The following is a 23,704-nucleotide window of genomic DNA, read 5'->3' as shown; positions in this document are numbered from 1 at the left end:
CATCTCCCAATTTGCATGCTGCTGTTCCATTATTCTTAATGACTGGGTGTAGTAAATATTGTGCATAATTTGTAACGATCTCATGCAGATCTGAAATATTAAAGAATTTTCAATGGTTTATTGTTGAGTTCCATAAGATGGAAAAAAAAAAAAAAAGTATTTTTGAAAGACTAACTTAGCTCTCCTGGAAAAAAAAAAAACTGGGCAGTAAGATCCTTCTCTATTTTGCAATGATGTGATCCTGAAAGTAGTCCAGGTTGGGATGACAACTCAGGGCGTAATTAACACTCAGCCTTGACTTAATGAAAGTCTATTATTTTATGAAGAAAGATTTTCTGGGGTTTAAGAAATAAAATGATTAGAAAACTATGTGCTCTGCAGGAGGTAATGAGATTAGCTCAACACAGGGTCCTGCAGAGTTAAAACTACTCCAGATGCAAGAAGAGCTTAACCATTCAGTGGAAATTTCAGGGTACAATTAATCTGCTCTAGGGTCAGATAAGGGCTATATGTTTTCTTTACCATGAAAAAGAAATCGGTAATACAATCTCAGGGAGATCGTGCCACTGCAAGCTTCAAAGCAATGAACAATATAAGAACAGTTTTCTTGTTATGACTGGTAAATGTTTACCTACTTTAGGAAAGGCCTTAGAAAATAAAAACCATACAGGGAACTGTGCTTATAAAGTATGCATAAAGTAGAAACTGCTGGATCTTGTTACAGGACTGAAAGGAAGACAAATTAATGCACTGTGAAACCGAGGTTGACCCCTACCCCGTGAGGACTTCAGAGTACCCATGCGGTTCTCTCTGTCACAAATCCTTCTAGGAGCTAATTTGGAGCAACCCGAGACCAAGCCCCTTCCGCTGGGGTGGAAGGAAATCTCCATCCCTTCAGCATCAGCTGGCTCAGGGCCCACCCGTGCGCTCACAGCCCAGCGCTCGGTTAGTCATGGCCCTGCAGGGAGATGCAAACCGTGGTGCAATGGACCCTGACTTCTACCTAAGGTCATAAAGTGCTGAAGGTGTGTTTTCTCCCATCTTTTATTTGCTGCTGTGCACAGTTCCCTTTCCAGGTCAGTTGGTGTCCCTCCTCACCCTGGTGAAGGGAAGAGTTGCCTCCTGACAGCAGGGAAGGTCTGGAGGGATCGTGAGGGCAAGAGGATGGGTTGTCTGTAGGGTGTTAGGCAGCTCTGGGGTTTAAGGAATTGCTCCCACAGCCCTGCCATCACTAACCCAGGGCAGTAGCGCTGGTATCCCTCCCGCACGATGTTAACTGCATTTATTTTTGCTGTTTCCCCTTTGAAGTGCCCAGATGCGATTGCAATGGGTGTCACGCACGCAGAACAAAGGAGGACCTGAGGAAAAAAAGGAGAAGCCAAGACGTGGCTCTCCCAGCAAGACCCAAACGCCTTGGCATCCCGCAGCGGGGTGGTCAGCCGTCCTCCAAGAGCCCGTAAGCTCCCCAAAACCAGGACCGCACAGAACTCCCCGCTTCATCCCCGAGCACAACCCCCTCCTCATCTCCCCCAGCACCAGTGGGGGCGAGGGGGGGAAAGCCCCTTGGAGGGGGACTGGGGGGCAAAGCAGAGCGACCCCAAAGGTGAGGCGGGGCTGGGGGAGCGGGGCCGGGAGCCTCCAGCCCGGGGGGACCCGAGAGGGGCCCCGAGACCCCCCTCAGCCGCCGAAGGGGCTCCGAGGCCCCCTGGCCCCCCACAGCCTCCGAGGGGGCCCCGCCAGGGGCGGGCTGGGGGCCGGGCCGGGGCCGCCCAGCCAGTGGCGTGCTCGGCAGCCGCTTTAAATGATTTGGAGGGCTGGGGGCGGCTGCTGAGGGTGCTGCCGAGCCGTGCTCTGCCTCCTTCCATCCTCCCCTTCCCTCCCTCAGCCATGGGAGCGGGGCCGGCCTCCCTCTGCCTCTCCCTCAGCCTCTGCTGGGCGCTGGCCCCCCGGGCGCGGGGAGCGGAGGAGCCGCGGCTGCAGCGGGGCATGTGAGTGGGGTCTGGGCTGTGGGGACGGGTTGTGGGGTCCTCGGTGGGGCTTCTTTGTCTCCGGTGGCGCCGTCCTGACGGTCCCTGTCCTCCCCCTCTCTGCTGCCAGCATCCCGGGGCTGGCCGCGGCTCGCAAAGTTTGCCCGGGGGTGCCCCGCATCGCCCCTAGGTGCGGGTTTGGGGGTCGGGGAGTTGTTTAGGGGGTTTATTGTGGGGTCTTCAGCCCCGGAGGGGAGGTGGGAGTGCTGCCTGGACTTTGATCTGGGGTCTGAAATGGGCTCCCGGGGGGGGGTAATCAGCATCCCCGGGGCTGGTTCTGCCTTCCCGTGTTGGGGAGGCTGCTGGCGGAGCTGCTGCTCCGCGCCCCCGAGCTCTACCTGCGGGGAAAAACAGCAGAAACAGCGGGGAAACGAAGTGTGGGATCAGCCAGGAGCGATATAGGGCAGGGACCACGAGCAGACGGAGGTGAGCGCAGCAGAAAGCATCCGGCTGCGGCTGCCGGCACAAAGGAGCTGGACCCGCACCGGTGCCTGGCGGGCGGGGAACTTTCTGGGGGTGTCCTCTGCCCGACACAATAAACGTCTTTTGTTGCAAGTGTAAGGTAATGTTTTTTATCAAGAGGGCTTTTTCTGGTCAAATTCTGACCAGGAGTAGCTGAAAACGTGCACAAAAGCTTAGTCGAAGTTTTTTGCTCATTGGAACTGAACATGTAATTTCTGGAAACTGTTGCATGCGGTGCCTTGGGCGCTTCTTTCTCTGCAGAGCTCCTGGTTATTGTTAAGAAATAGCACATGAAACACCACCACCACCCAAAGAAGGCAATCTAACAACAGACTTCGGAGATATATGTGCACCTCAATTCCGAACCTCTTTGTTCATCCTTTTTTTGGGGCTTAATTCAACTTCATCCTACTCTTCTAGAATTCACGTGCTTACCGTTTGGTTCATGGTTAGTTATTTCTTCTGTCCCAAAAGCAAATCTGTCTCACCTTGGTTTCCTATGAAATACCATGCAAATCCTCAAAATCCACCTTAAATGCATTTCTAGTAAATATTACTCCATTTTGCTAGGTGGGTATTGCTCTAGCATCACGCTGCTTGCAGAAGTCAAGTTCACTTTCTGCTAAAGCATTTGTCTTTTAAAGTGTTTTGTCTTTCTTTCAGGCTTGCTTCTTTTGCTTTTCTATAAGCAATTACTGTACTATGAGGAAGCATACCACTGACCTACATTAATCTGTTTGCGTTTAATGTATCAGTAATAACTGTGATCCAGCACTTCTGAAGCTGGAGGTGATGTTAGTTGTGAATTACCTCCATGCAATTTTTGCTTGCTTTTACCTTGTTAAGGTGGGTGTCATGGAAAGAAAACCAGAAGCATTCCCTCCTGGAAATGGCACCACTTGTGACTAGGGCACAATGGCAGCATTCACTGGGGGCAGCAGGGCTCTGTCAGCCAGCTGCAGGCTTGGGGGGGGGGGGGGACATGATGACAGGGACAAAACCCACCCCCACCACTCCCAATACCCATGGCAAGCCTTGGGTGCTTTTCCCACATGGAATATTCCTGAAATTACTATAATTTGCATTGCTTTTGTTGAGCTAGGGCACGTACAACTGTTCCTCCCCTCTCCCTTTACCCTGTTCAGTGTCTTTGGTGCGAGCAGAAGCCCAAGAAGGCAATATCCCATAGGATTAAGCCTCCAGCTGACTGGGAACCATAAATGTCCAGGACACTTGTCTCTAATCACCTCTTCTACTAATTCAGTTTTGTTCTTTTGACATTGGTCAACTGCAGTCAATGGGGTAAGAACAACAAATGCATCCCATGGCACACGTCACGCTGGGTGCTTTCTTCTTAAGCATTTTGCTGTTGTTTTGATTGAGGTCTTGTGTGGCTGAGGATATACAAGATATTCTTCGTAATTGTTTTTGTTCTGCTGCTAACTCGAGTGTTTGCTCCCAGCTAAAAATGCAAAGGATCTGTGTGGATGTTGGTATTCTGCTTCAAAGCCCCCTGAGGAGATTTAATGTAGAACAGATTATAGGATGACTCGCTATTTCCATCAACCATGTTTCCAGACAATTAGCCCTTGATGATCTTGTATTAGAACTTTGGAGAACAGTGGAGCAACCAGAGCACAAATACAGTTTTCACTGAAAAGCAAGCTATTTAGGCCTTGAAATGAGGAATTAACCATTTCTCATCATAAAAAAGTTTATCTTCAGCAGCTCATTCTGCTGCAGTAAGCTCTATGGTTTAAAATTAAGGATATAATGACACCTTAAGTATGATGTGCAGCTGTCTAGTGTTGAGTTTGCTGCACAGAAAGCTGGGGGCTGCTGTGGGACAGGACAGGAATGGGAACTAGGAGCAGAGGGCTTGAGTTGCTGTCAGAAGAGGAAAATCCTTCTCTAGAGAAGTTTCCACTACATTTAGAACTATGCATGCCTGCTCATAGGTACCTGTACAGGACAGATCAAGAGGCAGGACTGCACTAAGAGTGATCTTTCTTAGCAGGGACTGGGACACGACTCAATGAATGGCTTTGTCTGTTCCCAAATAACACGAGTGGGGGCTGCTAGTAAAAGTCATGAGGCATTGTCCCCTCCTGCATCAAGCCCAGGGACTTGCTCTGTGGCTTTGCAGCCCAGGATGACATCTGAGGGGGCTGATTTGGTCTTAGAAGCTCCACTCACAATCTTGTGTTAAAGCCATTTTGTTTATTTTTTGACTGCTCACTTATTGCAGCTGCATATTTTCACTCCATCCATAAGCAAGTAAACTTGGGTGCATCCCAAAGAACACCTGGATTTAGAGCCGGATTTCTGGCTTAGTAACAGCTGTCCAGCTTCTTCAATCCCATGGGGCACCGTAGGCTTACAGGCTTACAAACATTCCTTCAGATAAATCCTATTCCCCAAAGAAAACTCTACAACTCAGGTTTGTGTCTACAGCTGCAACAATCAGGTAAACTTGGTCCTCTGATTGTAAAAGTGTTTGGGTTATAAAGGTACAGGACCGTTGCTGCACAGTGCTTCACTGCTAACATGTGGTTGTGGACACTATTTTAAAGTAAATAACAATACTTGGTTCTTTCAAGCAAGTAGCTATGATTTAAAAAAGGGAAGTCCACTTTTTTGAGGACTGGAATTTATTTCACAATGAACTACTGGCAAAAAAAGCAATTCCACATGGCGAGATGCTTCTGGATTTTGACTCTTTCTGCATTGAATTCTAACATTTAAAGTGGCGTACAGTTTGCTTAGCTGTAACAAAGTCATAAAAAACTTTCTGTAAAGTATGTGGTGCTATATCTTAATCTCGGAGCCTGGATTTTTGTCATGATACTTCTCAAAGGATGTGAAAAGTAGGTTGTGTAATCACTTCTCGGTGAGAAATTGTCCCCGTGTATTGGCAGTTTAACCAATGCACTGTATTTTCACCTCCAGTGATGCCAACTTGCAGGTGTGAGTAAAGTTTGTGTTCCTAGACTTAAATAAGGGCTTGGTGTATGTTTGGGTGTGGGAACTGAAATGAGTAATGTAGGATCTCCTGATTGTGTGAACGGAGCGCTGTGTGTTCACAGACCTTGATGCATGAAAAAGATTGTGGGTTTTCTAGGGAAAATAAGGAGATGACTTGTCACTGCAGGGTATTTAAATTTCTAGCTCACATGTTAAGTCTTTCTTATCAACTCTCTTTAGACCTCTGCTGAAGTGATGGCGGCAACTTGCAGGCATTGCCAAATTCTAAATTGCACTACTGACTTCTACTTAAGATTTTTTTTCAGTAGAAATTGCACGTACTTCTTGCCAGTCCTGCCTGCCCAGAATCCGTAAGGCTGCAATAAACACTCAGTTCTCATTAATACTCGATAGCTCCATCCCTGGAGATTTGGATAACACGATCCTAGTAAGCTGTAAGTTTAAATGCTTTGGGGTCAAAGTCATGGAAGGTTTTTTGTTTGTCTTGTTTTCTCACCGCTCTCCTTCATCAGTATCCAGTAGCTGTTGTTGGGAAAGAAAATTAGTATTAAAGTCTGAGATATTTCTCATCTCTGACTATGAACATCATGCTGAACAAAAAATAAACATGCTGTCACTGGCTTCTGCACTACAGTATGTTGCCACCAGATAGAGCTCCTGCTGGTCAACCTAATAACACAGAATCGTGTCTCTCAAGAGTTTGCATTTAAAGCTTCTGTTTCAAAAGAGTTCCTAGAGGAAAATTAAGTTAGTTTAGTCTTTTAACAGATGGTAAAGGGCTCTTTTTTTGGTGCCCCAGTATATTCGTTGGCAGGAGACTTAAAGATAGTGAATGAGTATCATCCTGCTGTAGTTCTTTCCCTGATTTATAACAAGTTTTTTATTCTTCTGGAGAAAAATGTGATCAAGACTTCCTCCTAAACTCTGAAATAGACATAAAGCAATGAAAAGACATGGTCATAAAACCTGATAGCCTGAAGTTGCTGTGTTTTTCAAAGGTGAAACTGATCTGATTAACTGTAAATTACTTTTGGCTTTATTAATGTCTGTTCTCGTAACAGATACATCACATAATGTACCTACAGGAGACTTAGAAGTTAGCGAATCATAATCACAACAGCTGATATATACTATACAAGTCTTAAACCTGCAAGGTTAAGGCAGATAACCACTGCTCCCACTTTCAATGGGATTTAGGTGTAAGTTACTGTTTGAAAATGCACCCTGAGAGGAGAGACCTTGTCAGCTTCTCTTCAGGTTTAATTGTGCTGCATTCTGACATGCTGAGCTAGTTTAGTTATTGATGCATATATTCATTACGTGAGTGTAAAACCTGGTCTTTGGACAACTCCTCAGCAGAACCTCCTTTGTTGGAAACGATGCTTTGGCTCTGGGAGTTAACAGACCATATTGCAAACTCCTGTTATTCACCAATTAAATACCTTCTCTCTTTGAACGCAGTTAATAGATTTCCTCCTTCTGAAATTCAAACCTGTTATTGCTTGCGTTCTCTCTAAAATCTATTGCTTTTAATTTATTTCTGAGGAGAAAGAAATTTCCTTTCATTATTGCTGAACCAAAGCATTTAAAAATTGTGTATGGAACATATGTAGTCTGGATTCCATGCTGGTCTTGGTTTAAAACTAGTCATTAATTGTTCTGGAGGTGGACTGGAGATTTTGGCCTTTTGCTCGAAAAGGTGTGTGCTTCCAGATATATCGGTTACACGAGCTGAGCTGTACATTCAGCTGTATTTCTTTCAGTGCCTTTGACCTGTGGATGAATATTTGATCCCATGTATGTGAAAGAGGAAAGTTATTGAAGTCAGAGTGCCAAAGCTCACTTCTTGGATTCCTTAGCAGAAACACAATACCACCTTCAATTAGTAAGTCACAGCAGAGCACCATGCACATTTTTTGTTCAGCAGGCAATGCTATGTCTGTGCCATGTTTTTACATACATTACTTACTTCAATATTGAAAATATATCACCATAGCTTTTATGCCTAGAATTCATAAAATACTTAGATCTACCAAAATTGCTTGATGTTTATATAAATAAATAGGCATCTTGCATCCGTGGTATCAACCTGAGGATTTCTAGGGGTGTAAATACTTGGAATGTTTTAACACTTCAATTCTTCCATGCCAGTATTTTTTCTTGCATATATTACATGTTACTTCAAAAGTCAGCTTTGAAGAAAAGAGGTTTTGGCTATAAGCTGTTAAAAATCTGACATCCACCAGAAGAGAGATGAGCAAGTCCTAGATAATGGTTGCCAAAGTGAAACAGAGGATTTCACTAGCTTCTCATTAGTTTCACTGTCAAGCAATGCAGTGCTCACTGTAAACAAAAATGATCTTTTTCTCCTTCTGACTCAAGTGGTATGATATTTTTCAGAGGTTTTCATTTTAATGTTTTAGCATCAGATCCTCCTGTGCTCTCTTGCCAAGAGAAATTCAAGTGTGTGTACCTGGCAGACTTAGTGGGGTTACTGTTATTATTCGCTCTTCTGCAGTGGAATGATAATTGAGCCAGGGTACGTTTAACGTGAAATTTCATCTAGAAATGATTACTGCTACTTTATGCCTTCCTTTTATAGCTTCCCATTTCTTTAACCTTCAGTTTTGTCTGGCTTCTGGACAATTAGTTGCTTTTGTCTTAACAATGAGTCCATGCAAACCGCTTTGTAGCCTCCTTATACCTGAGATCCCATGTGTTTTTCTAATTGTGCTAGAGCTGGCTCCTTGGGCATTGGTCCTTAGGCTGTCTGTAAGGCAATCTGCATGCTAGAAGGGTTTTGTCAGTGCTCTGCAAGGCCTCGTCATCAGCAGTGGTGCCAGCTCTCCTGGGTGTTGTTCTTCCAAGTCACTTGTTTAAAACAACAGTGGTGTAGAAATAGGTGGAGGTACTCAGAAGGCATCTAACAATACAAAAGCCAACAATAAAGAACAAGCTGGATTTAAGAAGCGGCTAATAACAGGTACTCTTGGCAATAATTTTGCTATTTTAGTAGTGATCTTTTTACAATAAGCCCTCTGCCAGAGCAGTCATATTGTGACATAACTTGGTACTCTGGATACAATAGACGCAGGTAATGTGCAAGACTTCCCTGAACATGAATGGAGACGAATATCTGGAGGCTATCAGAGTTGTATGTTAAAGTAAGGAATCTACACTTGCCATCCCCTGTGGGTCTGTGCTTTACTTGATGCCTTACCTGGTCCTGCATAAGCCAGCCAGTAGCAGAAAATGTGCAGAAATTGGATGTTGCTGGAGGTATGTGACTCTAAAATAAATAAAATAACTCCTTGATTTAAGATATATTAAAAAAAAAAAAAAAGTGACTTAGCAATCATAGTTAAATGATCTGGATGCACGTGTTTATCTTCTACATTTCTTGCTAACAAAAATAGATTATTCTATCTTGGGGGGGAGGTTAGTTAAATAGAAGCTAAATGACAGGCACTGCAGTCTGATAGCAGTAGGAACTAAAAATCTTATTGTTGTTATAATAGCTGAGTGTGTAATTAATCATCTCATATTGATTTGCTTTGAATCTAGATGCAGTGCACAAAGGCTGAAAGAACCCTCGTGTTATTTAGCTGCTCCATCTAATCAGAGAGAGGATGTGAATAAGACGCAGCGTTGCATTAGTAACCTGTGGGGTTAGGAGAGTCTTTTGTGGTGCACCTCCATCCACGGATCCAGAGAACAGCAGTGATAATGAGACCTAATCTAAATGAGCTTGGTGCTCCCAATCTATATCCCAGAGGGCATATAAACATCACAAATATTGATACAGGATCAGTAGAGAGCAGGGATTGATTAGTGGTCAGGGGAGCAGGATGTTCTAATTGTCACTGGTAGTGCTGATTAATTTTATCTGAAAAATGTGGGGAAGTGGATCTTAAAATAGTTTAAGGGTAGAAAGGGGAGCGAGGTAGTTTAAAAAGGAAGAAAAGCCTTCTCTGTCACTCCAGACTTTGTGAAATATTGCTGCTATTAACCAGTATATATCCATATGCAAACTTTATATATCTGTCTCTCTATAAATAAATATTTTTAACTTGCCCTTAAGACCTTTTGCTTCTGTGCCCCATTTTCCAATTTGTTTTTTTGTGTTCAGACAAAACTTGCTTTTTCTTTCTACATGCTGCTATCTATAGCAAACCTTTTATCAACATCCCGTTTTCATACAACGCCACGTTGCTGACTTGCTCCCCTAGAGCCCACCGTGTTTCTACATGGGTTCAGCCTGCTCTTCTGGAGTTCTTTTCTGAAAGACACTCAAGGTGTTTGGGGTATTTGGAGGAGAAAGGAATGTACAACTCTGTTCTAATCAAGACTGGTGCATCTCTGGAGCAGGACCGCCAGTTGCCATCACTGCAGTGGAGAATTTGGCTTTAAGTACAGTCTATTTCCTTAAGGAAAGTTCTTGCTTATCTTTTCAAACTAAATCTGGAAAACCATGCAGGCTCACTTTTCTGCTCTCTTATTAATGGCATGAAAGAAGGGAGCACTAACCAATTAGTGTTTTGAAAACCTGGAATTCTGGCAAGCTGCTTCTTATGGCAGCCTTCATCTATTGACTGTTCTGTGGAGGATCAATAGTGTTCAGACTGCAAATTCCTCAGCTGAGACAACGCAGGCTACAACATCCTCCTTCTTAGGGAGATGTTAACAGCTCTCTGGTTCAGTGCAGTGGTGCCACTCAGTCCCTGTGGAAAGACCGAAAATAATTCTTTGCTTCATATTCATTAATGTTTTGACTTGAAGTTTGCACTGTTGAAAGAAACCTTTAAGGATATCTTGATGTATGTTTGCTCTCCCACTACTATTAATTCTACCTATTTTTAGCTTTTTAACTTTAAGTTGGGGAGAGGGAAGGTGGGTTGATAGAGAGTTACTTTCTTTGTCATTCAAAGATCCAGGTGTTAGGATCGTGCTAAGAAAAATGCCTGTCACACAGAGATAAGGTTCCTTTTGAAATGGGGGAGCTGCTCCCTTGCTAGCTCGTGTGTGTTCAGTTGTCCTCCTGTCTCTTCACCTCTGTTTCCCCTTTTGGACCACACATGCCAGGGGTGTGTGGAAAGCTTCTTCCGCTCCTGTGAGCAGATGGCCTGTGCTCCTGGCTGCCTTTTCCTTTGTTACATGAAAACAACGTAGTACTTCAACTATTGCTACATAAAATTACTTATGGTTGGGTGATTTTGTGCAAAAGCTGTGCTAATATCCTTCTACTTTCAAAGTCATGGGCAAGAATAAAAAATAGTGTACATCTCTTGGAAAATCGTAGACCTGCTCCTTCTATCGCCCATCCTCTGCCATGGGTTATGGGAAGGCTGCAGCTGCTTCTCTGGGGAGCTCGGCTGAGATGCTGCTGGTGGTGGTGACAGCTGCTCACCAGCCTTCTCAAAAGAAACTATTTCTCCACGTCTGTGTCACCAAATCCTTGTATTCAGAAATCAAGAAAGCACTTATGACGCATGGACAAAGCAGGAGTATACATCCCCTTGTTCCCCAGTTGTGACATTAATTGTATTTAACCCTTTGGCCTTTGAATCTAGAAGAGGATTTTTTGCCAGCTTCTCTTGAAAACCACAAGGCTATTCTGCATGGAAGCTGAGTCTAGTGTAGGTGTGCACTTTGGGGACATGGAGCTGTAGAGAAGATGCAGATGTTGTGAAATAAAAATGTGAAGCAGGGTAAGACCAGAGACCACTGAGCTTGTGGGCTGCTTCCAGGAGTAGACCCCAAATGGCCAGTGAAGGCTATAAGAGAAGCATGAGCATGCATCAAAGCTTTGCCTGACATAAGTGCTTCGGTATCTAGGATGTGAGACTCAGGGACTTCCTGAGCCCGGTTTGCAGTCTCTCCACTTAAGGAGAGACTTAAGTCTCTCCATGGGTGCTTTTTTTGACTGCATTTTTACATGAAGATGCATATACCCTTTCAAAATCTAAACATGGGAAAGAATTGTATCCCTCCTGGAAGTGCTTTTAATTTTTCCCTTTGAACTTCTGTTGTGCAGTGGTTCCCAGGCATCGCAGCCATATGATTAGCCGAGGCTGCCGTGCTTTGCATTGGTCTAATTCATTAGAATCTCAAGTCCTGAACTGGAAGTGTGTGGGGTGGCTTTGTTTAAAGGGCACTCTCCTAATGCAAATATTAAATGTGAGCTTTCTGACTTGCCCAAGTCAGACTGACAAGCTAATAACAGCCTTCGTGTTAGTCTTGGCTAACAGAGAGCATCAGTATAAAAAGGTTTTAAGGGACTGGTGTATCAATCAAAGCGCAGAACACAATAGACATTTATGTGTTTGGCATATTTTAACACTTAAACTCCCATTAAGAAATATTGTCTGAATGCAGAGGGCACGGGTGTAGAAGTGGAGCTCTCTTCCTCCAGTTGTACCATTACATCCACTAGAGGCTTCACTTTAGTCTTAGATGGCATCTATTTAGCCGAGTGTCATAATACAGAACTGTGTTTCCCAGTGGTACTGTTGTTCAAGGAACTGGTTAAGCTATAGTTAACGTATCAAAGTGCAATGAGTTGGAGAGCTAAAAAATGGCGCTTTGAGTGTGGGGAGTTGGGAATTTCCCTAACTGTCGGAAAGGGCACGTGTTATCTGTTGGTTTTGCCAGCGAAGGATTACATGCTATGCGATTGCTGCAATTTAATTATAATGTAGCAGAGGTTTTGATATCTGCCTTTAAATTATCCCAAGGGCATCTTGGAGGAATGGCTTGCTTTGAATAAATCTTAATAAACATACGACTTTGTGCTGCTGCCTCGCTTTATTCTGCGAGTGCCATTCAATCCTATTAAGTACATCACAGAAGTCAGTCCTGGGAAGCTATTCCTGGGAACACAGCAATGGCACATGAGTAAGAGTTTGTAGGATGGGCTCGGCGTGTCGTTACAATTGTCAGCTTCTCCTTTTATTTATGGGGGAGCGATGCAGATGAACGTACCGTTATCTGGAAAGTTTTAGGCAATTCTAATAAAAGGAGATATGCATGAATTATCAGTACATGATGTTCTATTCACTGGAGGGAGAGTCGTTCTAAAAAGCCTGCTAAGTGAGGCATGGTTGCTAAGTAAGGCGAGGGTTTTATTAGACCAACTGACGTAATGGAGAGGGAAAAAAAATAAAGCAGGCAAGATTTTGGGCATACAAAGAGCTCCTTTGGCTCTGAAACAAACAGCAGACTGCGCTAAGAATGGGTCGGGAGCAATCGCTTTGAGCTGAAGCTCAATATGTTGAATGATGGGGTGACTTGAGGGGGTAGCTGGCACATGTGGGGAGGGCTGTGGAGTGATGGAGATAATGTGGAAACACAGGAAGGGGGGCTTCTGGAGGAACTTGAGGCAATCTGAAGCTGTGCTGCCACTGTCTTCTGTCTTGGTTTGTGGTGTTGGCAGCTGCAGTTAGGGCCAGCCCAAAGACCATGGAGCAGGGCAGCAAGCGGGCTGTGCAGCGGAGGGAGAAGAGCATGGAGCAACGTGGAAGGGATATGAAGAGACAACCCTGGGCCAACACAAAGCATCCCCTGAAGGCTCAGGAGGGCTGGGCAGTGGGGGAAACAGATGTGCCCTAACCCAGTGCCACTGACCCCATTACGTTCAGCTATCGGTATAGGCATGCATTTCAATTCCCAGAGCTGACTCAAGTTCTGTAGGTCTCCTGTGAGGAACAGGGTTAGGAGGCACTTCTTGAGGGATGAGGGAAGGCTCTCGGTGACAGCTGAACCTTCCTATACATTGTTGGTTATCTCTGTGAATCCCCTGGTGTCCTGGCTGACTGCTGTGCTTTCCAGGAAGACCCTTAGTGGTCAAAGTATGTGATACGTGTTGCAATACAGATGTTTGTCACCCAGCAGGGCTAAAACTGACAGAGGGCAAGCGTGATTGAATTGTGGTGTCCACACTTTCAGTTCTCTTGTTACAGATGTTATCTGTGTGTCTTACACGTGTCACAGTTTGGGTAGACTTCCTTGTAAAGAAGCAGGCGGGGGAGGCATGAGAATGATGGAGATGGGATTATGACTTGGCAACAGTATTTTTGTTTGCATGTGTGTTTTTTGAAGGTGGAATAACTAAAACCTGTGCTGGCTAATGATTAAATGAGCCGGCACCTGCTTCCTCCTGTGGTTCTTCAGGTGCCCAAAATGCAGGGAAGTCACACTCCTCTTCTGGGGTTTGTTTGAGACTTCTGCTCTATCGTAGGCTGGTTTTGATCTAGGCGTGCAGGTTTTTCCTAAGTATTTAATCAGTAAAAATGACCATGCTTATAGTATTTTCCTGTTCTGCAGAGGCTTAATTTAATGATGTTTGTAAGCTACCTGAAGACCTGCAGATGAAGGATGTACTTTTTCATTAGAAAGGCTGCCTTGCGTGGTACTCAGCCATAACAGGGAGATGTAAAGTACTTTGGGCCTCGCAGATAAAAACCGCCATAAATCTTGAATGAGATAGTAACAATATCCCGTGTAGCTAATAATAACTTTACCTGCCAGGCAGCTGTTGGGCTAGAACCATTATCTATTGTATTAATGTGGAAAGAAAAGTTGCTTTCTCTCACAACTTCACGTTCATGCTCCCTCATTTGACAGAGGAAGCGAGCGTGTATTCCTCTTGGATGGTGCCTGGCCTGAACAGGGGGCTCTCCAACTAACATTTCTGGAAGAACTCTGCTAGCTGGATGACAGAGCTGCTAAAATGGTGAATTTACCAAATGGTAACTGGATTAAGTATACAAAGTTCATGTACATCCCCTTATTTTAATCGTAAAGTTTTAAGTTTGCAAAGCCTCAGCAGCTAAAGCAGGCTGCTTGGAAGGAATTCATTAAATTACTACATTAACAGTCTGTAAACCACTCCAAAAATCACCGAATTTTAATGTTGATATGCTAGTCTGTCTTAAAAGGCAACAAAAAAGCAAGCTTTCTTGCTTCAGCTGGACCTGGTACACACAGCACTTCCTTATTTACATCAGCAATGAAATCAGAGTAAGGCTGACACTATCTCTACAAAAACATCAACATGTAACACTTAACTCTTTATTTTTGACCCTCAATACCTTGTGGGATGTTGCTGTTTTTTAACCAGGGCTAGCTAGTAGGATGAAGATTACATCTCATCCTCCAAAGCAGCGCTTTTATTTTGCTCTTGTTATTCTTGAATAATCAGCTGAGAACAGCTACGCTTCCTCTTAAAATTTCATCTGCTTCCCTGAGGGGGCTGCTCGCAAAGGGGGGCTCTTACAGACCGTCCCTCTTCCTCAGCAATTTAGCTAAATCTCATCTGCTCTGGAATCAATGGCAAAGCCTCCACGGACTTGTACACAACCTGTATTTCACTGTATGCTTTATTCAGTTTACATGCTGTTTTCTAAGGTAGGATCTGCTTTCGTTATTTATATTTAGAGCCTGGCTGTTTGGTGGCTCGAACGATGAAGGTCAGTACCTGGAGCTGCCAGGCCTGAGATTTCCACCCTGCTCCATCAGCCCAATGGTGGCTGGGCAGCGAGGTTCCCAGCAAACTCAGCACAAGCACAGCCTTTCAGGCTCCCTCACGTTAGCCATCCGCTTTTTTGCTTGTGAAGCACCATCCTTTGTCAGCAGTGCCTCATCTGAAAGGCTTTTGTCATCTAGAGACAGCAAATAGTGCCTGAGTCGTCAGTCAAATCCTGCTCAGGTGCTTCACCTCCCATTTTCTGGGAACAAGGTACGGTCGTGTTTTGCTGGCCTAGCTGTTCAGCTCATGTCAAAATTGCTACCAGGAACATGGTCACGCTCATGGCTTGTGCAACCAATACACTAACGAAATCTTGGCTCCATGAAAGCCTGGGGAGCACTTACTTGCCTGTCTGAGCTCAGTCGATCGTGGTTTGTCAGGTGTTTCTGGATAGTGTGCTCTTCCAAGAGAGCATTTGTGATCAGTTCAAGGAGAAATCAGTCACAGAAGTACAGTGTTCTTAAATAGCAATGTAAAATCTGTTTCAATCTCTTAATAACCATTGCATGTGGAAAAATATACTTCGTTATGCTTAGACTTTCAAATACAGTGTTAAAAATTATATATCTTTCTTTTCTTTCCCTGAAGGCCAAATGTCTGTCCAGTGTTTGAGTTGGCACTAGTAGGACACCAGCAGCCATGCGTTCAAGCCTTCAGTCGGATGGTCAAGATGTGGAAACAAGGTTGCACGGGGAGGAGGTGGTGCATGGGCTATGAGAGAAGGTAATTATTTATTGTTATAAATTAACTCTTTTACTGAAAGAGTGCAAATTTTTTAATATTTTTTGTGAGGAGAAGTTGCATATATTTCAGAAGATGAAACAGTTTACAACTTAATTATAGGTATATCATATCCTGTTGAGACATAACCACATTTACAATGTATGTAATATTTTAAATTTCTGAGTATGGTTTGTTACTGATGAGATGCAAATAAGCTAAATTAGAGCTGTGACTGTTCTCCTGAACTAATTCTCTTCAAAGGTCTGGTTACTACACAGTGTACAAGCAGGTGTACAGAATGGAGCATCAGACTGTCTATAAGTGCTGTCCTGGATGGGTCCAACACAACAACGAGCCTGGCTGTTTGCACTGTAAGTGGATGGCAAAACTGTGACAGAACAATGACTGAAGAGATCATATCCTTGGACCTTATTTTCTTACTAAATCTTCCTTCTAGAAAGATTTTTTTTTCTTGCTATTTATAACTAGAAATTTAATCTATAAAGATGCAGTCTATTTATGGAAGAGGAAATTTCTTTTAAAAAATACAAAAGCTGTTGTATGCAAAAGTCCCAAGGAACCTGAATTTTGAGCTAATCAGAAATTCAGTTTCTACCGCTTATAGTTGTTGCAGCTTTTTTGTGCCAGTGTGGCTTTGACAGGCCAACCAGATTTATTGCTGTTACCCAAATTATGCAAACAAATCTGCTGTAAGGCACTTGTTTCTTGGACATAGCACTCCTTGTGGAGTCTGACTGGTTTGGCTTTTTCACTGCTGCTGTTGCCATTGAAGTAAATTGACTTTCTACCCTGCAGTTCTCCATCTGATGAGAACCTGTTCCTATTAGTAATTTTTAATCATGATTGGATGTTTTCCTAAAACATGGAATTAAATTTAAATGATGGGGAGCACTTTAACCACTGTTAACAAGACATGAATAGAAGATAACAATCTACTCACTGTTCAGTTTTGCTACTGTTTTGTTGGTAATTATATTTTCTGTAGGAAAGCAAGCATCTGTTCCTATGTATTTTTTTAATCGTTGTACCAACTTGAAGACCACATTCAGAGAGCTTGCTTTTATGATTCTCTTTACACAAAAAAAAAAAAAAAAAGAAAAAAGAGAAAGGAAAAAAAAAAGAGAAAAAAAAAAGAAAAGAAAGAAAAAAGCCTGAAAGGTATTTCTGTTAGTTTCAGTGTGAATCTACATATTTAGTGTGCACCTGTTCCATCGTAAGAAGTCAAAAATATGTTTACAATCTGTATTTTAGTCTCTGGCATAAAGGAATGTAACACTTGAACACCAGGGGTAATGTAGAATTATCACCTTCCTGAACAAGCAGTGAAGGCTTACATTGAATTCTTTAAGGCACTGAACTAGCTGGATCATTCTCTTATATTTGATACTCTATGCTAATTTGGCTCAAGTATGTGGAATTTAACCTATTGCAAGTAAATCTGTGTTGGAAGAAGGAAAGAGAATTATTGTAATTCCCTTGGATGTACAAAACATCTTTTAATACAGCAATGTTTCCTAATCATTCCTGCATTATTCTCCAGCAGTTCATCTCTTCTGTCATTCCGCATTCAGGAAGTACTTTCAGTCCTAGGAAACTGTGTTTTCTGATTTTGAAGCATCTTCAGGCTAAACTGCGTCATCCTGGTCTTTTTTTATTAAAATTAAACCTCATCATAGTAACATAGTAGTTGTAGTCATAATAAAGTTCTGTCACAGTTTAACTTTTCAATTTAAATAAGAGGATGAATTCCATTTATTTGGAAGTGCCTGTTACAGCAGGCTATGATAGAAAGAGGCAGTTCTGGAGAATCCTTGGCACAAAATAAACAAAACCCTGTTTCATTCTGTTTGTGTGTACTAGTGCTGTGCACTGCTGGCACTTGCTTCAACGGAGGGAAGTGTTCTGAAGCAGGATCTCAGATGTGCCAGTGTCCTGCAGGATTTCAGGGTCCTCGCTGCCAGTATGGTGAGTCAAATGTAAATTGTCTCACACGTATCTGTGGTGAACTGCGTTGATTTCATAATGTTTCAGTAAAATGCATATATAACAAGGTATTTGTTCTTAAAATTAGTTACCTCTTCAGTATCATGTGTTAAGTTAAACTGACTATTTGGCCACTATTTTTCAGGATAAGCCTCTTAGTATTGAAATTTAACAAAGCAAGTTGAGAAATGAATTTTGTTGATAGCAGATAAATTTCTATAAAGGATAACCATTGAATATTAGTGGTGGTGTCCTATGAAATATCATTTACGCTGCTTGCTTCTGAATGTGCACAACGTGCTCTTGCTAAATTTCTCAGTGGTTCTTTAAGTGTGGCAAGGGTGAATTGAATCAAAACAGGTTGAGCACAGGTAAAGTACGTAGCAAATGAGCCAAATGTATTTATTAATGGGCTTTCTTTGGTGCATCTGAAAACCAGAAAGTTGGTTTTACAGATCACTACTGAATATTTTCTAGTCTCAGAACAGTAACTTATATGCTACTCTTTCACTCTACATGCATTTTAGCAAATTAGGTACTAAAGTCTGTGCAACTTAGGCTATTGCTTGCTCTTCATGGGAATCCTTTCCTCTCTTGTTGGTTCTTGATCTGACAAACTTGCAAAAGGTTTTCTTGAAACTCATGTGAATTAAGAATCTCACGTTGTATAAAGCTCTCTAAAGTTATGGATATGCATCCTTCCGGCTTCTGAAAAGGGGTGGAAAAGTCATCCCTTCACAGTAGACTCTGATGGAGACAAAGGATTTATTTCGTATTAAACAAATGGTATTTTTTTTTCAACAGAAGCACATAGTTTGGTTTAGAAAGGCAAGTTTTTGAATGTTTACTTATAATTCTAATATGTTCATATCCACGCTTGGCCTGTGTCTTGTGAAGTATAAGTGAGAAGGGATGTGATGACTTTATTTACAACAGCAATCCCTTTTGAGAGCTGAGAAGCCAAGCTCTGTGCTTGATACGTAGTGTGTATTATACTTGCTTCAAAACCTCTGTCATTCTGATCTCTGGGCTTCACCAAGTCTTATGTGCGGGACTGGGTCTTGCATGACCATGCCGAAATAACTCTGTATGGGTAGCAGCCTCCCCAGGTGAAGGTAATAAAGCAGCTGAAGTTGCAGCCGGAACAGTAAGTAGGAAATGCAAAAAGTCAGCAAACATTGCATCAGGTTTATTTCATTGGAGCCTGGTCATAGGCAACACTTTTCATTTGTAAGCAAGCATTTAAATAAAATGCAGAGCACTTCACAATGAAAATTCCCTAATGAAAATTCTGCTGACATCAGGCTACGGCATGCCAACATCTGCCTTCAGACAGTATTAGTTCAGTTAAGTGAATCCTAAGGGTAATGCTGCAATTGTTGTTTCTATGGGCAGTGCAGAAATACACGGGTTTGTGTGTAACTTGGTATGAACCGGCGCGACACCAGTGAAGATTGCTTTGTTACTGTCTTACAGTAGAGCTGCTGCTTCAAGGTAAGCAGGATTAGGATCTCTAAGGAGCCCATACAAGAAGCTTTTACCAAATGCAATATGTCTCAGCAAGTTCTAAACTGTCTTCACTAGTTTTTAGTCTTCCTTCTGTTGCCTGGAAATACCTACAACACTAAAGCATTTCCAACGGGCAGATTATGTGGGTGCTGCATGGGGATAGCAGAGGTCAGATTTTCAAACTGAAATGAGATTGTTTTTGCAGTGTCCGCAGCCACCAACCTGTGAAATAAAGACTGCACAAAGTGAGGTATCCTGCCGTTCTTGCTCTTTGCAATTGGGTGGAACTTTATCTTGGTGGTTTGTCTGCTTTCTATTGATTCCTAAGGCTTGAATGGAATTTCTGTAGTCATCATTTTCAGGTTTATACAGTAGCTGCTATCGCAGCCTGGCAGGAGTGAGTTTATAAATTAAATTCTGAAGGGAAATACTCCTTTCTGAAAGAACGCTATGGCCATTTCACCCGCCTAACAAAAGCATGGTAATTTAGAGAGTAAGGCCTCTTAACCATTGCAGGCATCTCCAGTCAGGTGTTTGTGAGGCTTGTAACACCATAGTTGTTGCAAACAAAACTAAAGAAAATGCACTGTGGAGCTAGCAACCTTAGCATCTGATTTTTTTTTTTCCTTTTTTTTTTTTTTTATTTGGCTGATATTGGAACTACCATTTTTAAGTAGTTTGAGTTTAACGTGACTGCATTACTAAACTGTAATATGCTGTGTTTTTAAATAAGCATTAAATCTAGCCTATTCCTCCTCCCCTACTTGCATGTGAAAGTTTACTAAAAATGTCTTTTCTTCCTGCACTTAATGCAAAAGACAAGGAGACCTCTCATACCAGCACCTTTTGCTTTGAGGATTCAGTGGAGCAGATGAGTGCCAGTCAGACCACAGTTTGTTTTTGGAATATGTGCTAGAAAGTGCAAATAGAAAGGGCTATTTATTCTACAATATATGATTCTGTCAAAGGGGACACTTTGGTACAGAGATGCAATTTCTTGTAACCCTAAGCTGTGTTCCTGACTGCCTCTGGCAGGAGAGTTCAGGTAGCCCTCAGAGGCTTTACAGGGAAAGGGGACTATGTGGTTATGTGGCCACAAAGAATCTTTCAAAAAAGCTGGTTGTTTGGCATCTTTGGCCTTAACCTTGGTATCTGCCACCTCTGGTATTGTGGCCTCTCCCTGGTCCCCTAATACAGGGAGAACCACTGGCACTTCACATTTCATAACCACTTGCAGCAATCTTGCTCAAGTGAGTGCACGTACCCTATCATATGTGCCCCCTCCCAACCTCTCTGCTCATCTTTTCTGCTCCTGCTATTCAGTGTTGACAGCTAATCCTGCAGTTATGTATGTGCAGTGGCTCTCATTTCTCTGCTAGGTACTGTGATCCACAGACAACAGAAAAAAATACTGCAAAAAAGGGGGTAGGTTAAAATTAGGTTTTCTTAAACAAAACACACAAGGAAAAAAAAAAAAACATCCAAAAAATGGAAATATCCCTGGTCTTCTAATCTGTTTTCCCCTGTTGCCTTTATTTGCCACTAAGCTTGTTAGTAAGTAGGTCAACCTCCTGGAAATCAGGTTGGTACATGCTCTGCACTGCTCTGTCCCACAGAAAGTTTGGGACCCATTGTTGCGAAAGATTTAGGACATCCTTGTGCACCATATCAATCTGCAGCAGGGGTATTTATTCACAATTGGCATGATCAAATCTAGTGACTTCTTAAAGGTACTGTGGTGTTTTAGTAGCCTGTAACACAATATTATTTCTGATTAGATGCTGAAATGGTTATGATTCCTGTAACAAACTTTAGGTAATTGTGACTAGAGATACAGTAATGCATCTCTTGTATACTTCACTCCATAGTTTTATTATTTTACCCACACTAGCAGCAATAAAAAACTTAAAAGAAAGATTTATGAGTGAAATGGCTGAGCTCTTCATATAGCCGTTACAAGGACTCAATAACAGATTGAGCTGTCTCTTTCATTGTCTGTTGCAATTTGTCTTGCAATAATAGACTTATATCAATTACAGTATAAACTTGCAAGCTGTATTTATTTATTTATTTTAACTTGCTCAGAAGTTGAGGTTCCTATTTGTCTTGAACCCAGCAAAAGGGAGGAAAGACTTATAATAAACAGAAATAGTAAAACCCAGTGCCAGGAGTTAAATTGGCTGCAGTTCTGGTTTCAGTTATTCACTGGTTGTCCTGGTAATCTTGTTCAAGGCCTGCTAGCCACCTGAACTGGATGTGGAAGTGAATTAACTTGATTTAGCTTGTTTAATTCAGCCCTGGAAGTTGTACTTGGCCACGCAGCTAATGAAAGCATTCCAAATAGTACAAACAGAGGTAACTATTTACTCCTTGTGTAAATAAAACCACCCAATGCAAAAAAAGTTAGTTTTGTCTTAGCCATTTTGTCATCAGACCTCAATTTACTGCTGGTCTTATCAAGTGCCTCCTACTCTGACATTAATACTTGAAGAGAACTGAGCAGCCTTTATCTGTTTGAACAAAACAAAGGCCCAGCATTACAAAGGCTTTGCAGAAAGCTATTACAATCAGACATGGGTGACTGAAACTGAGCATCTATGAGGAAAATGGGTATTTTCAGAAGATATTTAGAAGTAGGCATGGAATGACTACCGGAATATCCCAACGTCCTATAGAATTTAAGTCTACAGCTGCTCTGGTTTACACTGAAATGTTTGCCATAATTTAGGTCAAACTTTAAATCCTTTTACACTGGCTCATGTAGACTACAAAGGTTACATGCTTAGGAAGCATTTGCTATGGCTACATCTCAAGAGGCAGTGTGGTCAACTGAATTCAGTGCTTGCTTGATATTTGAGATAAGAGCTTTGTTTTTCACCTGCCACTGACCTTGGATTTGAGTTCAATAACTTTTAGCAAATTATACCACTGTGCCTCGATTTCTTTCTATATGAAATGCTGATAATGATAGTTCATTCCTTTAAGTGCTTTGAGACCTAAGTAATTAAGCATGAGATAATAACACTGGAATGTGTATGTAAAGGCAAAATGCCCACTGCATGGGTAGCTAAAATGAAATGCTTATGAGATAGATATTCATCAGTTCATTGACTAGCTGTCAATCTCTGCCTTAACTCTGGTCACACACTATTAGGATATTGAACTGTATAAAGATTCTAGGGGAAAAAAGGCAGCACCTCCTAGTCTGGCTGGGTGAGAGTTCATGCTACAGAACTACTTAGAGCAAAGGCATTTTTTAAAAGCAATGACTGAAACGGTACGGTCTGGTTCTTTGTGCGACTGTCCTTCACTGTGAAGGTTTCCTTCCATTTTCCTCTAGTAAATATTTCTTGATGCAAAGAGTTATTTCTCAACTTGTAATGAATCTCCTGTCTGTATAATTCTGGTCTCTTGAAGACCTGGATTTGAGACCGAAGACCTGGATTAGCCTTTTAGGACAGTATATATCCATAAAATGATGCAACAAAATTTCCTTCTGTGTAGGTCCATTAAAATGGCAAAAGGCAAGCCTAAAAGTCCCATGGATTTGTTATTCATAGAGATGTCTTCAGATTTCATGCACTTTGTTTCCTAGTAGAACTAGAAAATGTTTGTGTATTTGAGGCTAGGTTAACCCTTAACATGCTTATGCAGTGCTCTTTATCCCAAGGCCCTCATTGTTGCCAAGGGTTTTGGTATTTTGTGTTCATATTTTAACTGAGTTTTGTGCAGCTTCACCAAATATGAATATTTAAGCATGAAAATGTGTAAATGAGAAGAAAATACATGATGATTCCCAATTCTCTCAAAGAGTGGAGGAGGATGACACAATGATTCCCCCAGTTTGCATATAATCTCTTTAAGGTTGTCACTTTCTGTCCTACCATAGTCGTCCTCCTGCTCCACATTACTCAGTTCCACTGGTGCAATGCCAGCAAGGGAAGCAGAGATGGCTGAGGCTGCTTAGGACAGAAAAACAGCTTCTTGCAGAAAGAAGCCTGGCAATTGTGTTCCCCTCCTAGTGGGACAGGCTCCTCTGTCCTTCTTCTGCTCTGAGAGGTGGAAAACTTCTGAAGAAAAATTATATGTCAGCCCTCTGTTCTTTCTTTGGCTACCATTCTCTTCTGTTGTCATGATTAAGTAGTGCTGGCTGACAGCAAATATGAAGGTGTGGATGCTTTTGGCTCTTTATATAGCAGTAAAAGAGCACCAGCATTGTGTGAGCTCTTGACAGGCAGCTTGAGAGCATCCTGTTGGCTTGGCGTGTGCTGAAGTGCTTCAGAGCCGTGCAATCACTTGTGCCTGCATTAGGGCCTGTGGTGACGGACATCTTTTTAGCGCTTGTCAAAGTAATAACAGTGCTGCTGCTGAGCATCCCAAACCCCCAAAGTAGCGAGAAGTTTAAAAATGAGTGTGTTTTAAACCACAAACACAGCCAGCAAGGTGTGTTGACACGTTTCATCTCCTC

The 23,704-nt window shown here is 42.4% G+C and overlaps 1 protein-coding gene across 1 annotated transcript in view; it reads left to right on the top strand.

The window, feature by feature from the left end:
• Positions 1–1,887: 1,887 nt before the first annotated feature.
• The window catches only part of LOC311212770 (uncharacterized protein), a gene marked incomplete at its 5' end in the record, with an annotated part of 191,444 nt that continues 169,627 nt past the window's right edge, over positions 1,888–23,704 (top strand). Inside the window, 4 exons of the mRNA XM_084292377.1 lie at positions 1,888–1,988; positions 15,589–15,723; positions 15,985–16,094; positions 17,605–17,709. Coding sequence (XP_084148503.1) covers positions 1,888–1,988; positions 15,589–15,723; positions 15,985–16,094; positions 17,605–17,709 — 451 coding nt within the window. The remainder of the gene's footprint in view (positions 1,989–15,588; positions 15,724–15,984; positions 16,095–17,604; positions 17,710–23,704) is intronic.

Source organism: Netta rufina, assembly GCF_964035555.1.
Source record: "Netta rufina genome assembly, chromosome: 9".
Taxonomy (NCBI): domain Eukaryota; kingdom Metazoa; phylum Chordata; class Aves; order Anseriformes; family Anatidae; genus Netta; species Netta rufina.
Note: the sequence above shows the minus strand (reverse complement) of the source record. Positions and strands in the feature narration are given on the sequence as shown.